At 38.5% G+C, this 17,355-nt stretch overlaps 1 protein-coding gene across 1 annotated transcript in view; it reads left to right on the top strand.

Moving 5' to 3' along the window:
- MEIS1 (Meis homeobox 1) overlaps positions 1-17,355 on the top strand; it is a 138,547-nt gene that overhangs the window by 63,803 nt on the left and 57,389 nt on the right. The window contains exon 8 of the mRNA XM_003262466.3: positions 13,385-13,530. Within this exon, the coding sequence (XP_003262514.1) occupies positions 13,385-13,530 (146 nt within the window). The remainder of the gene's footprint in view (positions 1-13,384; positions 13,531-17,355) is intronic.

Here is a 17,355-nt window from a genome sequence, read left to right on the forward strand (position 1 = left end):
GATGCACAGTGTGGTCCTTGGACTGGCAGTGCGGCCTCGGCAGTGCCTGGGAGCTCGTTAGAAATGCAGAATCTCAAGCTCCTCCCTACTGAATCTAAATCTGCATTTTAACAAGATCCCAGCTATTTCGTATGCACATGAAAGTTTGAGCAGCACTGCTCTAGAAAGTTACTTTTATCTTTACTGTGCCCACCAAAGTAATCAAACTTTGTGAAGTACAATTATTTTCAAACAAGCCCGCGTCCCTGACTAACCGAGTGGCAGGTGTGAGTGGCACTAAAATTCACAAAAGAAGTGTAGCCTCAGATAATCAAAGGAGAGAAGGTCAGATGCAATCACTGATGCATGCTAGTAAATTCTCAAACCTTTGTTTTCAGAAACGATTGGATTTTCAGATAGATTTGCAGTAAGAAAATAACAAGTCTTTATTTTTTTCATCCCAACTTCTTGCACATTTCTCTTCTAGCTATATTTAATATCTGTTCTCCCCACACGCTTGCTAATCCACATTTCACAATCCTCTTCCATTTCACTTTGTCTGCAAAGAAATCTACCTGGACAGAATAGCATCTCTTTTTTCCCCCTTGACCCTTGGCATTTCCTCTTCCTCCAACTTCTGCCTGATCCTAGGATGAACTCTCTCATCCCTCATTCTCTATCATTAGCTCTCAGGCTGCCCTACCTGCGCACACCTTTACCTTCCCCCACACCTTCTTACAGGCTGAAAGCAGAATAGAAAGGCATCAGTGAGGGATGAACAGGAGAGTGCCTTGAGAGAAGATTTCCAGGAAGCCAGGGAGAGCCAGACAGTGGACTGGTTGCAACCCATGTAGCCGACTCATAGTGCTCATTGCTGTGGAGGCTCTGGTCTGTCTAGCCACACAGACCAGCGAAGTGAGGGTACATAGGTAAAAAAAAAAAAAAAAAAAAAAGCTTCTACAGAATACAGACATGTTATCCTGGTGTGTCTGGTGTCAATCAGGAAAGATGTGGTCCGGATGAACAGAATTGTACCTTTTTAAATATTATAACTTTCAGGGACGTTCTTGATAAAAATGTTTCCACTCTATACATAACTCTCATATCTGATTATAACACTTAAAAAATAATTTAAAGTCAGTGGACATAGGAGTTTATGCACTGTGCTATATATTTCCTTGTTTACACAGCCTGTTAAGCATTTATATGGCTTTTTTTTCTATGCTAAAAGGGCCTTGTATGCAATGCCTTTTAGGTTCTTGTCTTTTGCCTCTTTATCATCTTATACTTTTACAAAGCTCTCAGCCTACAAACTATGAGGCCAGAAGCTAGATGAGCAAACTTGAGAACTGCATCTAAATTAAATATAACTGTTCTTTGATTGAGGGTCTTATGATCCTCTCTCTGTAGAAAGTATACGAGCTTTACCACATATAATCTATGATTGTAATCCATTGGTTCTCAAGCTTGGCTGTATGTTATAAATTAACTTGGAGCTTTAACAGTCACTAATGCTGAAATCTTACCCCACCTCCCAAACTGATTTAATTGGTCTTGAGTGCAGTGTAGGCATCAGGATTTGTAAAAGCTACCACATGAGTTAAATGTAGCCCATGTTGAAAAGCACTCCTTCTAATCTGGATGTCAGAAAGCTTTCTAAATTTTTATTTATTTATTTATTTATTTATTTATTTATTGAGATGGAGTCTCGCTCTGTTACCCAGGCTGGAGTGCAGTGGCTCGATCTCCGCTCGCTGCAAGCTCCGCCTCCCAGATTCAAGGGATTCTCCTTCCTCAGCCTCCCGAGTAGCTGAGATTACAGGCATGCACCACCACGCCCAGCTAATTTTTGTATTTTTAGTAGAGGCAGAGTTTCACCATCTTGTCCAGGCTGGTCTAGAACTCCTGGCCTCAAGTGATCCACTCGCCTTGGCCTCCCAAAGTGCTGGGATTATAGGCATGAGCCACCGCGCCTGACCAGCTTTTTTATTTTTCAAATCCTACTTTTCAAGTGTATTTTATTTAATTGAGTTTGTTGAAAAAGTGACCTCAGATAAACAAATGCTATCTTGTCATGTAAAAGTGTTTGTATATACACACATATATACATGCATAACAAATACATATGCAGAGTAATATAGAAGTTTAAAACTAAATTATATAGCAAGCTTTTGCAGATATCACAAAAATAAATGTTGTCTTTGTGTGTGTGTCTGTGTGTGTATTTGTGTTTGTGTGAGCATATGTGTGTGTATGTGTGTCTGCCTGTCTGTGAGATCCTATATGGGGTACTTTTTTTCCTAAAATGATCTATTTTTGTGGTTATGTAGAAGTTTATGACCATTCATTAATAGAACATTTATATGTATTTTGGAGAGCATATTATGAGTAATGAACTAGCATTATTAAAATAATTTATAAAAATAGGCAAGGCACTAGTTCTGAAAATTCTTTCTGAGCTGTTGATTCAAAATAAAAGTTTATGACTTTTGTACTGTTTTACCTTTGCACTTGAAAGTGCAAATATAAAAATAAAGAAAATACTCTTTATTTCCTGAGAAAAAGATTGGGGGATTTCCATTTTGTTTTACCTATAATATAAATATATAGATTTCAGTAATATTTTGCAGTGTACTCACATCCTGAAGTTTCTAAGACTCCATTAAAAAGTTATACTGTTTTTGCAGGGATTTTTTCAGGGCGTTTAGCTGTAAAAAAAAAAATGCTGAATGGATGAAAAATGAGTAAAATTTGTTTTTTTTTTTCTTTCCTATTCATCATCGCTGTTTGTCCTCTGTGTGTAGGCAACTAATTTGCTGTTTTTCCCCTGAGGGGAATTCAAATCAAAAACTAATATTGAATTACTAGGAAAAGGGATTCCTATCTCAAAAGAACAAAGTAAAATGATTCAGAAAAAAAAAAAACTCGGAAAATTTATCCAATTTCTTGGTGTATGTTGTATGTGTCCATGGTACTTTACTTATATGAACAGTTACATAAAATAAATCTTCAGTAAACTATAAATCTGAACACTGACAAACTCCAATGGACAATTCTTAATTTTTATGAATGTAGAAAGTCTGCTATCTTCCTTTAATCCCATCCAATGCACATTCACATTTTGACAATTTTTTTTTTCATTCTATGAAAACCTAGTAAATATTTTCATTCTGGGTCTCAGTTATTTGATTTCTTTCCATGTTTTTCACCCAGTTATGTTTTATACATTATTTGTGTTGAAAGTGAAGACTCATGAAGTGATAGAAGCTTAATTGAATGAATTATTTATAGTAAAGAAGTTATTCCACATTTATTTCAACAGGGTGGGAATCCCTGACTTATAAATACTCAAATTGTGAATGACCTAGATATACATACAGATGTTCAGCCTAGATCTCTTACTTGTATCTCATTGTGTTACATCCACAGAACTCATTTACTGTCACTGCAATTCCTGTGGAAAAACTTGAAGTGTTCAGAAACACATGGCTTCCCAAATCTAGGCAGGGGTAAATGGCAGGGATTGCGGGGAAACAGAGGGGAATGGAGGGGAGGCAGAATATAATGATCAGTTTGGAAACTGACCATGAACTGTTTTATAAGAATGGCATCTGTTGATTAAAAAAACAAATCCCAATGGGAGCTGCATGTTTTAAAAATCTTTACTTATTACTTTACCTAAAATTCTGCCATTTAAAGAGTCACTCGTTTGCAATAACAGATCTTTTAAAGATGCCAACATTTCTGGGAAGGTGAGGAGGGCATCAGTCATCTCATCCCCATCCAAATTAGTTCTTTGAGATTGCTTTTACCTGAAGTCTGGCTTATATCAACAAGCCTGAAACGACGGACATTTTGACTGTTGGGAGATGAAGAGGGTCAATTCAGAGCAGGAGAAGAATGGGTCCAGGTAAAGTAACCACAGTGGGAGGGCAAAAGCCTCTTCAAAGCACTGGAGCGTGTGGAAACTCTAGGGGAGGGATACTATGCAGTGGAAAAAAGATACAGAAAGGGAGGTGCTCAGGGCAATTGCACATAGTTTAACATTTTTCTAGACTGGCTGTGTGCACAGGAATATGAGAAGAAACTCTTCTTCCCCCTTATTCTTATACTTTCTTCCTGCACCCAGGGCTCAGATATCAGTTGGAGCTTTATTCACTTAATAATTAGTTTTACTTTGCTGAGCTGGCTTTGGGATGTGACAGCATTCACAACTGGCTTCTATGCAAAAATACATTTGAAATGTCCAAGAGGACAACTTATCAATTCATGTCAGAATGTAATCTGTGCCTAAACTGGGGTCTACCTGAATGGACTCATTGCTTTTCCATTGTCCCCCATTCTTTAATCTTCATGATTTAATCAGGTGATTTGTTAGGTTGAACTAGAAAGAGACTGGAAAATGAGGCATTGTTTGACAAAATTTACATCATATTAGGGCACGCAATGGAGAGGACACTCATGACCCCATAGATACTTATGATTCACTGATAAGTCATGACTCTCAGAACCCTAGGGATGAACACCCACAACCTGCTCCTCTTACCTCTCCAGCCTCATCTTGTTTTTCTTTCCCAGGTTCCAGTTCCTCCAGCCACACAAGGCCTTGGTACGTGCTGTTCCTTTGGCCTGGAATGCTCGCCTCTGCCCTTTTAGGCTGCCCGCTACATGTAGTTGACTTTTCTCTGCCCTTTAGATTTCTGCCCAAGATCACTCCAGCCTAAGTCAAGTCTTTTTGTTTCACAAACTCATAGATGTGTACTTTTTTCCAATTAAGAGCTTCAGTTTGCAGTTGTACATTTATTACTGTAATTATTTTGTTTAACTTTAGTGCCTTCTAACTGGAAAGCTTGATAGAAACAGAAACTCCTTCTGATTTTTTTCATCATTTATGTCTCTAAGTGTTGGCCTAGTGTTTGGGACATCAATATGCTTTTATTAAATGAATGAACGAATAACAAGAATGACTTTATGCAAAAGATGGTTACATAGATGGGGCTTTTTTTTTTTTTTGAGACGGAGTCTAGCTCTGTCGCCCAGGCTGCAGTGCAATGGCGTGATCTCGGCTCACTGCAAGCTCCACCTCCCAGGTTCGTGCCATTCTCCTGCCTCATCCTCCCAAGTAGCTGGGACTACAGGTGCCCGCCACCACGCCTGGGTAATTTTTTTGTATTTTTAGTAGAGACGGGGTTTCACCATGTTAGCCAGGATGGTCTTGATCTCCTGACCTCGTGATCCACCTGCCTTGGCCTCCCAAAGAGCTGAGATTACAGGTGTGAGCCACCGCGCCTGGCCCTATGGGGCATATTTTTAAATGCTACATTTTACCCTTTAGCGGAGGAGGGGGAGCAGTAAATTCATAGGAAGAAGTATTTTCTCCAGGGTCTGACTCTCCATGTCTTCCTTTAGCTTTCTGTGATGTCAGGAGTCCACTAAAGGGCAGAAAAAGGCTGTGAGCTCATTCCACATTGGTTAACTATTAACAATTTATTTCTTTTTTTGAGATGGAGTCTTGCTCTGTCACCCAGGCTGGAGTGCAGTGATGCGACCTCAGCTCACTGCAACCTCCACCTCCTGGGTTCAAGCGATTCTCCTGCCTCAGCCTCCTGTGTAGCGGGATTACAGGTGCGCGCCATTGTGCCTGGCCAATTTTTGTATTTTTTTAGTGGAGATGGGCTTTCACTATGTTGGGCAGGCTGTCTTGAACTCCTGACATCAGGTGATCCACCCGCCTCGGTCTCCCAAAGTGCTGGGATGATAGGCGTGAGCCACCGTGCCTGGCCTATTAACAATTTCTTGTCACCATTTAAGAAACCTAAATTCTTCTAGAAAGGAAAAGCTTGATGGCAGATCTCTGTGGAGCCAACTGTAGGAAGCTATTTCTTGTTATAAGTGAGCCATTTCTTGTTATAAGTGCCAATAATATGTTTATTTGAAGTTTGTGTATTCTTAATCTACAACCCCACCATTCTTAGCTCCATCTTTTCCATCATTGCCACTGCTATGTCTGTACCACAGGGCACTTGTTAAGCCTCTTCTAGAACTTAGCTCTGCCACAGCAGGTGCCCATGTCTAACTCTTTATTTTGGTTTCCAAAGGAACTGCTTCAAATTTTCCAGGAAAGCTGTGGGTGGTAAAATAGATGAGAATATGCCTTCTTTTGTTGTTTTCCTTTGATTAACTGGGAATCACTTTGAGCTAAGAACAAGGAAGCCTTAAATATCTATGGATAAGAGGAGATACAAAAGTGAGGCCGAGGAGTTAACAGAATCCTAATTAAAGATAAACTTGGATCATTACATATTTGTATATTGGCTGCAGAGTTGTATACTTCATATACATATGAAGTATAGTGTGTTTCTCTTGAAAACATGTAATAAGACTTAAGGGGTTGGCCAGACACAGGGCCTAAGACAGATAATCCAAGCACTTTGGAAGGCTGAGGCAGGAGGATTGCTTGAGGCCAGGAGTTCGAGACCAGCCTGGGAAACATAGTGAGACCCCTGTCTTTACCAAAAATTAGCTGGGTGTGGTGCCATGCACCTGTAGTCCTAGCTACTCTAGAGGCTGAGGCATGAAGATCCCTTGAGCCCAGGAGTTTGAGGCTGCAGTGAACTATGATCACGCCACTACAGTACGGTGTGGGTAACAGAGTGAGACACTGTCTCTTAAAAAAGGAAAAAAGAAAAGACTTAAGGGGCTGTATTATGTCTTCAGGGAAAGGCTGATACAATTACTTGAAAAAAAAATCAAGGAAAGCCAGAGTTCTAGAGTTTTATATATTTAACATCAGATATTTGATGTTTAAAATGCTGGCCTGAAGTTTGAGCTGAGGATCAAATTGTCTGCCTAGAAACAACTGAGTTTCTCAGCTATGGTAAACTTGGGAAATGTGCAAAGGGGGGAATATAATTAATTAATTCACTGGGAAAAAAGGCAGAAAGAAACAACTTTTGTTCAGAAAAGATGCACAAACAGCAAGAAATTTTAGTTAAGTAAACGATTTTAAATTACAATTGCAGAAAGTAGTGATATATTTCTGAAAGGCTATGGTAGACATCATAAAGATTCTGATACCTTAATTCTTAGTCCATCTTTCGTGCAAGATGATCTTAAAGGTTTAGAAGAAATATCCCAGCTCTGGGAAATTTATTTCTTCTATGTTTTCTTATAGTTGTTTATTGATTTTCATTGGTGAATATTTTTCAAGAGTTTAATTTAGATATGTCTCAAAAAGAAATGTAAGGGATGAAAATGCAAACTATGGTTTTCTTCCCGTAGTGAAAAAGATAACATTCATTTATTCATTTATAAGCGATGAACAAGTTTGTACACTGTACACTGGAGTAACGCCAGGATTTGAGAGCAGAGAGGTGCAAGACTTGGTCCCTGCCTTCTCAGACCCTGTAGTCAAATCACGGAAAGAGGTATGGAAATAGACAGTTTTCGCAGAGTGTTATGATGGAGGAATGCCAGTAAAAGAAAAATCACCTGGTTGGTGGGTGGGATTGGGGTGTCACTAAATCAGCTACAGTCCAGCAAATACCTCTTAGAGGAGATGGCCATTGAGCTGAGCTGTAAAGGTCACCAGGAAGTTTGTCATGTTGTTAGGGGAAGCAAGCGAAGACTGCTGCAGGGAAAGGGACTAGCATAAGGAAATGCAAAGAGGTCGAGAGAGCAGTGCATGGTGCCATGAGAACTTCAAGTCTGCTCAGGACCGGAGGTGGAGCTGTGAGTGCCAGTGCGTATGGGGACTTGGTAAATGCTAGGCTGGAAAAACACCCAGGAAAGAGATCGTGAAAGGCCTTCCACGCCAGGCTAAGAAGTATAACCTTTATTCTGAAGGCAAAGGGTAGCCACCAAAGGATTTTAAGTACCAGGGTGATATGATCAGATATGTGCTTTAGAAAAATCATTCTGGCAGCTACTATACATTCTAAATGAAGATAAAACATGTCCTTAAGACCTCTAAAGTATTCCAGCTGGTTCCTGAAGAAGGGATGTCTATAATTCTTGCCATATATCCTCTTAACATACCATAGAAACATTATCCCACCTGAATTCTGGCTAACTAGACTTAACCATGACCTGGAGAAATAGGTTTGGGGTAGTTGTTACATTTTTCCCAATAACCCTGGACATCAGGAACACCCAGATAGGCCACTATAAAGGAAACCCAGCCTTTCTATATTGATAGGATGTTTGTGTCAGCAGCCACTAGCAAGGCAGGATGTTCTACACACATTTTAAGGGGTGAGATGCCATTTTCCCTCATGTAGATACTCTATGGGAGAAACACCCAAGAGAAAAAAGAAACCTTCATGTTGGGCTTTCTTTTTGCTGACAATAAGATCATGCAACAGTATCCTATTTGCATGAAAATGTAGCCACCTTACAACAGGAACTATACATTCATAAGCATACTTTTGAATGGACCATTTGGAAAACTTTTTAGGCACAATCGAATTTATGCAGTATCAAAAGATACAACTATAAATGGCCTGATTTTTGAGTCTAGGTAAGTTTTGGGATTAAACACTGTTCCTAAACACTGGAAGAGGAGAAAAGTAAAGTTTAAAGAGAGGATATGGCCCAAAACTATGGAGTCTCAATACAAAATTGTAAATGAAAATGATCTTGAAGTCATTGTGGCTTCCAGCTTGGCTTCTAGAAAAACAAGGGGGTCCACAACCTTACACGTTCATTTGCCCTGGCAGTTGAAAGTTCATCTCCTTAATTAGGAGTTTTGCTTCTATGACCTAAAGAACCCTCTAACAGACAACCCATTTTATTTTTACCTGATGGCCCACTGACACAGGAAGTTCTGGTCAGTTGTGATGTAAATCTTAGGAGCTGTTTTGGGTTTTGTTGTTGCTTCACTCTGAGTAGGTTTAGGGGAACAGCAGTCCTGAGAGGACAGAGGGAGTTAGTAGGGAGAGAAAAAAAATGGGAGCAAGGCTTTGACCTGCCAGAGAGGAGCCCCTGCTGACACGGTCAGTCTGACCCATTGAATGGCCTGAATACGATAAATGCCGCTTTATCCTGCCTTGAAAGGCACAAGATAGCACAGTCTAAATGCCTGGGCATGCTTAAATAGGCGACTCGGGATGTTTGAGTTGAGAGTGTTTGAAATCTGAGCTCTCTGACAGCCTGGGAGCTGCCACAGGTCACCTGCCTTGCTCCGTAGGGACAGGCCCAGGTCTCACAAGAAATTGTCCGTAGACGAATTGTAGTACAAATTCCTTTCTTTGTTGGTTGGCCTCTTTCACTAGACCATGGCCTATAAAATTTTGTAAAAACAATTCTTAAATATTATTTGAAAGGGCAAATGGCCCACGCTGAAAGGTTTGACAGTTTGACATATAGTGCATGGTTTTGATAGCTCGGAAACTGAAAAGTGTGGCCAAGATTCTCTGCCTGCTCGTTTAGAAACCCGGTGTTTTTTTAAATAGTGTCTTGTTGCTGTGCAGTGTTCCTCTGGTCCTTGAAATCTGACAGGCAATGAGTCTGCTCCAGTGATCTTAAACCCTTTTAGACTAATTTGTGAGAGAGTAGCAAAGTACTGTAGCTAGCACCTTTGGGTCCAGCATCCAAGAGGCACAGAACCAGGTATTGCCAATTAAGGAGCCATTCGGATAATCATATCAAAGCAGATTGCTTTAGAGTCTTACAATGCCCGAGCCTGTGCCTAGAGAGAGAGGAACCCAGAGTTTCACTTCAATGAGGGGGAAAAAAGAGACTGGAGTGGCCCGGTCTCATCAGAGCCCAGGAAGTTCCAGGGAGTGGATTTCTGCATTAGAATGTTGCATATGTGCGGCCTGTGTGTGCGCAGCCCTGGCGGCTGCCTCTGCATAGCCAAAGGCCATTTTCAGGAGCCTCTGGCCCCTCAGTCACTGGCCTGCTAGTTAATTGCCACACGGACTTCATGACACATGGGCAGATAATATGACATTTTCAGTTTCTGTCACTAGCAAACGCCACAACGTTGCTTGCACTAGTTGCTAAGAAGCTGTCAGAAACCATTAGCGGTTGGCTAAAGTCGCCCTATGGCATTTCCTCATAGCATCAGCAAAACGAGCATAAATCACCCACTGGAGCCTACTGCTATCCTAATGAGGCTGTAAGCTTGTTTATGGACTAGCATCATTTTTATGATTATTTCCACCTTTTCAGTTTGCCTTCATTTGGCGGCAGGAGAAGTCAGCTCCAGGAATGAAGTCACTGCTGACATTTTACAAATGTGGTTCAGAGCTGCTGCCTGCTGCCGTGTGGTCGGCCGGCGGTTCTCCAAGTTTGTTTAGTGATCTCAAAAATAAAAAAGGAAAGAAATTCTCGAGAGACCACATTGAGGTGACTATATCAAATTGCGGAGTGAATGGAAATGCTAAAGGTACAATTGACCATTTAGACTTTCCTCTGAGGTTGAGACATTTCCAGATCAATTTTCAATTTAGAAAGTGGAAGAGGTTAAACAATTTATTAAAATCTATGAAAGTGTTTGCTTTTAGAATAGTCTGTTTTATTATGCTCTTCTCCTTCCCCATCTTCTCCATTTCCCTAACTTGTGTCGGAAAGGAGCAGGGTTTATTGTTTTAGGCTTTTCTGAACATGCACCAGTATTTACACTGGATTGAAAGCATTTGCTTCCAATGAAAATCTTGTCTTAGATTACAACCCAGCAGTGTAATTTCCCTCCCACATGGGAGTAAAGTAGCTGTATTTGCCTAAAAACAGTAGGAAGAACAAACTGTGCATTAAGCCAAGGCTGTTTTTGGCTTGAGCTAATGATGTAATAGAAACCTTTTATTCAGGAGAGGTCACTGCCAGGGACTGAAGGGGGTGATCTGGCTCCTGCTTGAAAGGTTTCTCCATTGTATCTACATAAGTCTTCACTTAAAAAATTCTGTTCCTAATGCTTCTGCTTTCATACAGCAGAAATAAACAGGAAAGGTTCTGGTGAGTGTTACACATGGAATGCAGAAAGCCTTCCTCTCCTAATGGAGTATATAATTCAGGTGCCCTCAAGGCACGCTTTCAGGAATTCTTTTGCCTGAGGTAATGGGAAGCTAAGGTTGCTTTAAGGCCTTGATTATCTATTGATGCACAAAGCTGGAAAAAAGTCATCTCTGCTGGATTATAGTAGATATTTCCATAAATTATCAATGAATTCTCTTCTAGGCAAGCACTAGGCATTGCTCGCTAAATTAATCTGAAGGGGTTTGAGGTGGATAAAAAGGCTATTTTTTTTAAAGGTGGAAAATAATCATGGGGAGGTGGTTAAAACAGTATTGTTAGGTTGTAAGCTTTTCATTTTTAATCAGTGATCAAGTCGTATGTGTCTTTTCCTTGGTTATCTTTTGCATATTGAAAGTGGATTAGCCCATTGAAAATTTAAATGCTGTTGAGTTGTTTTCTTTTCTCATGTTTCTTTAATGAATTGTTATTTTATATGGTAAATTGCTTCTCTGAATAAAAAGGCTGTTTAAATACTGGACTTTCAAAGAATTTATTAGGCAAATCCAAGGGGACTTCTCATAAAATACTTGGTTATGCAAATAAAGAGTTTGGTTGGGTGGAAGGAGTGCTGATTTACAGATGTAGGGGTCTGGCACAGCACAGACCCCAGTAGTTCCATGCCAGGGTACATGACCTTGGCCCAGTCAGGGAACATAGCATTTTCTTCACTGATACAATGATGGCTTCGGAGTGGTGGGTTTTCATGATCTTTTCCAAGTGAACACAAGATATGTTTCTGTGAAACTTTTAATAGATAGATTTTGAATATAATAAAATTACGGATTTTTAAGGAATAAAAGTTTAGAATCAGAAAAGGTTTGCAAAAGTTTTGCATTTATAGCATATTCTGTAATAATAGTAGAAATGTTGGAATTAGTTTGTTCCTCACCCAACAAACTTTCTAAACTTCATCTCAGTACAAGTTAAGGCAATTGAAAAAAAGAAACTTGAGGGACGCTTTTCTTTTCTTTTTTTCACAGGAGAGAGATGGGTCTGCTGAGGGAGCAGTTAAAAACAGTTGATTAGTTGCAACATACCTACTATAGATTAAACAGAAATAACTGAAATTGAACTAGAGAATTATTTTTTTATGTAGGACCTAATAACAGAAATGAGAAATACAGAAATTCATGAAGCCGTAAAAATGAACCTGAGGCTATGTGCCGGAAACTTGTCTTACCAAAGTTTCAGGTTCTTTGGGTCGTGTAGTTGGCTCTCCAATGGCTTATTTAACCCAGTGAATGTGCTCTTGGGTGTATTTTTTTTACCTCGTTTCTAAGCCTGGCTGCTATAGCTCTTCTGTTTGGGCCCAGATCAACCTGTCGGTTTCTAAGAGAACGGTTGACCGAGCTAAGCTACTTTTTAGTGTAATGGGTCTTGTCCTTTGTTGTTTTCCTTTTTGACTTTGATGCCAAGGCAAAAAATACCTACTTTCCATTTGTACCTTGTAACTTATTTTGAACAGCTATATGGGTTAAATTTTTATTTTTTCTTATTAAACATGGCATTATAAAAAAGAAATACTACCTTTTTTAGTTTCATTATGTCACAGAGCCAAAATATTTTCTAGAATAAAGAGTGTAAATGTTATAATAAAAATCAATAGAAAAATAGGATCCAATATAGAGGAGTATGTTAGCAGGTGATTTTTCAATGTGAAAAATTTAAACCTAGCATGAATTTTAGAAACTGCCTGAATTATTAGTGTAATACAATTCCAATTTACTGTTAATTTAGCACTACCTTATTTGATTTACACAGTAATTGTTTTTTAATTAAGAAACTATGTCAGGGGTTTTTCCCTTACTAAACTTGATGCTTTCTCTCTATTACAAGAAAAATTATATTTTATTTGAAGCATTCCTATGTCAAACTGCTTATATGATGGATTACCTACATTTCCCCATCCTAGTTTAACTAGTCTTAAGATAGATCACTTGTGGAAATAGTTGATATCTTAAATGAATCTTCTCACAAGTCAATGTCACTGACTGTGGGATTTGAATGCCCAGGCAGCCATAGTGCCACTGCTAATGACTGTCACCATGTTTAACTCCCCAGTAGGAGTTACACTTAACCTGTCTCAGCTATACATATTGGAATAATTACCATAGCAACAAAGCCACAAGGGGATTGGATATTTCCCTCTGTTCCCTTTGACTTTTGGCAATGTTCTTTGGAAGAAGTTCTTTAGACCTGACTACTCTTGAACCTAGGCCTTGTTCTTTCTCTTTGTCTTGGAAAACAAAACACAACAAAAAAACAGTACCAAAGAAACTATTAATCACTTAAATTTGCTCTTTTGGTTTTGTTTATATCCAAAGGCATTCTATTTGAATAAAGCATGTCAAGGTAGCATCAGTCAAAATTTGATTCACTATGTTTGCAGGTGATGGCTTGGACAACAGTGTAGCTTCCCCCAGCACAGGTGACGATGATGACCCTGATAAGGACAAAAAGCGTCACAAAAAGCGTGGCATCTTTCCCAAAGTAGCCACAAATATCATGAGGGCGTGGCTGTTCCAGCATCTAACAGTAAGTGGATTCTAAATGACATATGTAAACTAAATATGGACAATGAACCAGTTTTTATACAAAATAATGAGAAAAAAGTGATCCCTCTGGACTTGAAATATTTAATAAATAACCGTGTTCCCACAGTTTTTGCAAAAGTGTTAGCACTTATTTCTTAGATACATACCCCAAATGAGAAATTTTATTTAAAATTCACGATTGTGATTTTGTTAACTTTCATAAGTTAAAAGGTTTAGGTGTTCATGTGCACTTGTGATTTTAAGTATGTGTATTAATGATGTTGCTTTTCTAAGTGTGACCCTTAAGTGCTCAGAACCATCTCCTACTAAGAAGAAAGTAAGACAAACCCTAGAGAGAGACTTAATATCTTCTGATGCTTTAGTGGATCTTTACAACAAATGGTCCACAAAAATTTAAATCATGTTGCAATGGCAAGATGATCACATAATTTGCTTTTAAGTGGTTTGAATGCACTGGCTTCCATTACAAAGCATTCATGTAAGTCGGAGCTCCACAGTGAAAGTTGTCCCTGTATTTAGAACTGTAAAGGAAAACAGCAATATAGAGTCAGCTCTTCCTGTGTAGTCCCTTGTGACTTTTCAAGCAGAGTAACAGTTTATATTGTCTGTGCAAGTATTGCTGTTTTCACTGCAGGAATTCTCCTGGAGATGTGAGAAACTGGACATTTGGGGCTTTATGCCACTGGGGGGTTTGTTTTGTTTGGTTATTGTTCTGAATGAATTTTATGTTCAAACTATTTATAAGAATAATATTTTGGTGGATATTTTTGTAAGTGCATACTGATTTAAAGAAGACACAATGAAGATTTGTGGATAAAATAATATTTTAAAAATCAACAAAATTGTTGACCAGGGGAATTTCAATATTAGAGACAAAGGATGAATTTAGACAGGTTGTAGCAAAGTTACATAGATGGATAAATGTTAAAAACTCTTGAGGGTTGTTTTTTAATATCAGGAGAAAATATTTTGTGTTACTATTTTTGTCTTAGCTTGCTTTTCCTAAAGTCATTTTTTCCTTAAATATTAAAGTTAATCTTGTATTATTATAAACACTTGCAGAGCCTGTTTACCTTCATACCTGGGCCCACTTTCAAAGCCATGTTCCTCAGTGAGTTTTACAGGTACAGAGAGAGAAACTTAGGGGATGTCTGAAGGTCGTGTTGGTTCTGCTCCTCTGGATAGAGGCTGTGCCTCTAATAATGCTCAAGGGCATAAATTAATCCAGATTTTCCAGCGTCAGTGAATAAGATAAAAACTGAGAGCAGCAGGAATAGCTTTAAAAAAAAAGAAGTTTCCTCCCTTCTCTTCTTCCCCTCATAATTCCAAACAGTAACTAGACTACACTACAGTTTTTGAGTAAACTTTAGGGCTTGGCTGTGCTGGAAATTAGTTGGAGATTTAGCTTGTTTGAGCTGTTTTGATTTTAACATCATATTAGGTTTACCTAGAATCTGATTCGGGCACCATTACTTATCTGACACCTGTTGCATGTGTGTAGATGTTTCAAGATGTGACTCCTGCAAGTTCCTCACTGACGATTATCAATCACTAATGAACTGGGGGAGAGAGGACTCAGGTCTTGAGGGCATATCATGAAAAACAAATGATACGACATTTAGATAAGAAGTGGCAATTGGTCAAAGGTGTGGTACAATGATGCTGATGCAATGATGCTGATATTTTATCTCCAGAGCTAACCAGCTAACTTGCTGTGTGGAATGAGTTGGTGTGGTGGATAAAATCAGGTTGGCCCTGAAGTCACAATCAAACAATTTCTGTTTCCTAGACTAACAGAAACAATGAATAGATTTCTTTAGCCCCCATCTCAATCTGCAAAGGAGTTTTGGCTTTACTTGAAGCTGAGGTGCCCCTGAATAAGATATAATCAAATACTGGTTCAGACAGAATCAGGAGAGAGAGAAGCAAGTTATTTTATGCAGCCACTAGTTTTCCTGTTTTTCTAGGTTGTACCCTTGTGAAGACCCTTGCAGAGAGCTACATTATCTTCTTGAAACAAACAAACAAACAAACGAACAAACAAAAAATACCCAAATAAACTTTCTAACAGCTCGCATGATTTTACATGCATTGCATTGCTTATATGGACTATGTGTTTGTTACTGGGGCAATTGTAATAGAAATTATTCATGAACTGCCTGATTTCTTGAGACCTGAATAATAGTCTTCAGTTTTGAGGTCTTTGCTGGCCTGTGCCACTGCCCTGGAAGGGGAAGCCCATTCATCCACATTTCCTCAGCTTTCTGTGAATGTTTATAGGTGTTACCTTGTGGTTTCCATTGGATATTTCTACCCCCATTACCCACTCCAATGCCATCTGCTCATACAGAAATATTGATTAATGATAATGGTCTGTAGATAGCTAATTGTTCTTATAACATCATCTGAAGAGCAAAGTTAGGAGATATGTTTAAATTTTTCATCTTTTCCTTCCCCCAATGAAAAAGATTCCTTCCCACTTCTCTAATTGCAAGAGCAAATAGACCTCCAGTTATAAGGAACACCCGTTACCCTTGTTTTGTAATCCTTCTTGAAGGAATGCATGGACTGCTTAGGTAATATTTATAGTAAGGAGCTAATTTTAATAAATTCTATTTTAAAAACCTATAGAATCTAAAGAGAGTTTTGTTGTTGTTTGTCTAAATGTAAGTAACCACTGACATTTCAGTACTAATTCTTTAGTGACTTTATTTCAAGTTCTGAGAGGTCTTCGGGGATGCACAATTCATTAGGAAGACTGTACAAATTTTAAATGGTCACATCATTGTTATGTGATTAATGCAACTTATCTAGGAAATCCTTTCTGAAATCTTGCTAGATATAAAAAAGCCACTGAAATTCTGGCTAATTAAAACAATAGCAATACCAATTTATTAGTAAATTGTAAACTAATCTTTTTTTAAATTTCAAAGACGTATTCAAAAACCTCTCACACCTTTTGAAAGCAAATTGCTATTTCTTTTTAAAATAAATGGATCAATCCTTCCACTGGGTTTATTCAGTGAAGAAATCTGCCCTTGAAAAGGCTTTAAAGCATTTCTGTGTTAGAAGAGTAGAATAGGCCCTGAATTAAAAACCAAAACACAACAAAAACCAACTTTCTGGATTTGTACCCCAGCTACATGAGAAGAAAAATGTGGCAGTCTCTAGTTATCCACAGGTAGACTTAATCAGTAGCACATTTTACTACTCCAAAGAGAGAACTAAAGCCTCATTCTTGGGCTCACAGTCTCTAGCAAGCTAAACTGGACATACTTGTATATAATGAAAACAATAAAAGAAAAAGGAAATGAGTTTTAAACTTTAGTGATTAGGGGGTAAGAAGAAATTTCAGTGAGGTAAATTCCCAGCTTAGGCTTAGCTGAGCATTTGCCAGAGTTGATAAGTAGAGAGGGTCTCTTAAAAGAAACTATTCCCTGGAATTGAAAAGAATGACTGACATGATTTAAATAATAAGAGAGAATTAGAAAGAAAATAAAGGCATTTATTAATAGAAATACTTACATTTGCCTGAAGATAAATTATTGCAAACAATTAAAACATGCTTAATATTTGCATATGAGTCACTGTGTATTCACAATCAGTTCAGGGGCATATGTCATATCAAGGTTTCTTTTTCCTTCTTGAAGGCATTATTCCAACTGTAAACATAGCCTGTGATGTCATAGTGCTTAAGCTGGATGTGTTTTGCATATTATCAGTTCTTTTGCTACATAGTGTTACAAAGATATGTGTCCAAAGGCTTAGTGAAAATGAAGAAAAAGAATACATGCCACGTTTAAGG

Source organism: Nomascus leucogenys, chromosome 14, assembly GCF_006542625.1.
Source record: "Nomascus leucogenys isolate Asia chromosome 14, Asia_NLE_v1, whole genome shotgun sequence".
NCBI classification, from domain to species: Eukaryota; Metazoa; Chordata; class Mammalia; order Primates; family Hylobatidae; genus Nomascus; species Nomascus leucogenys.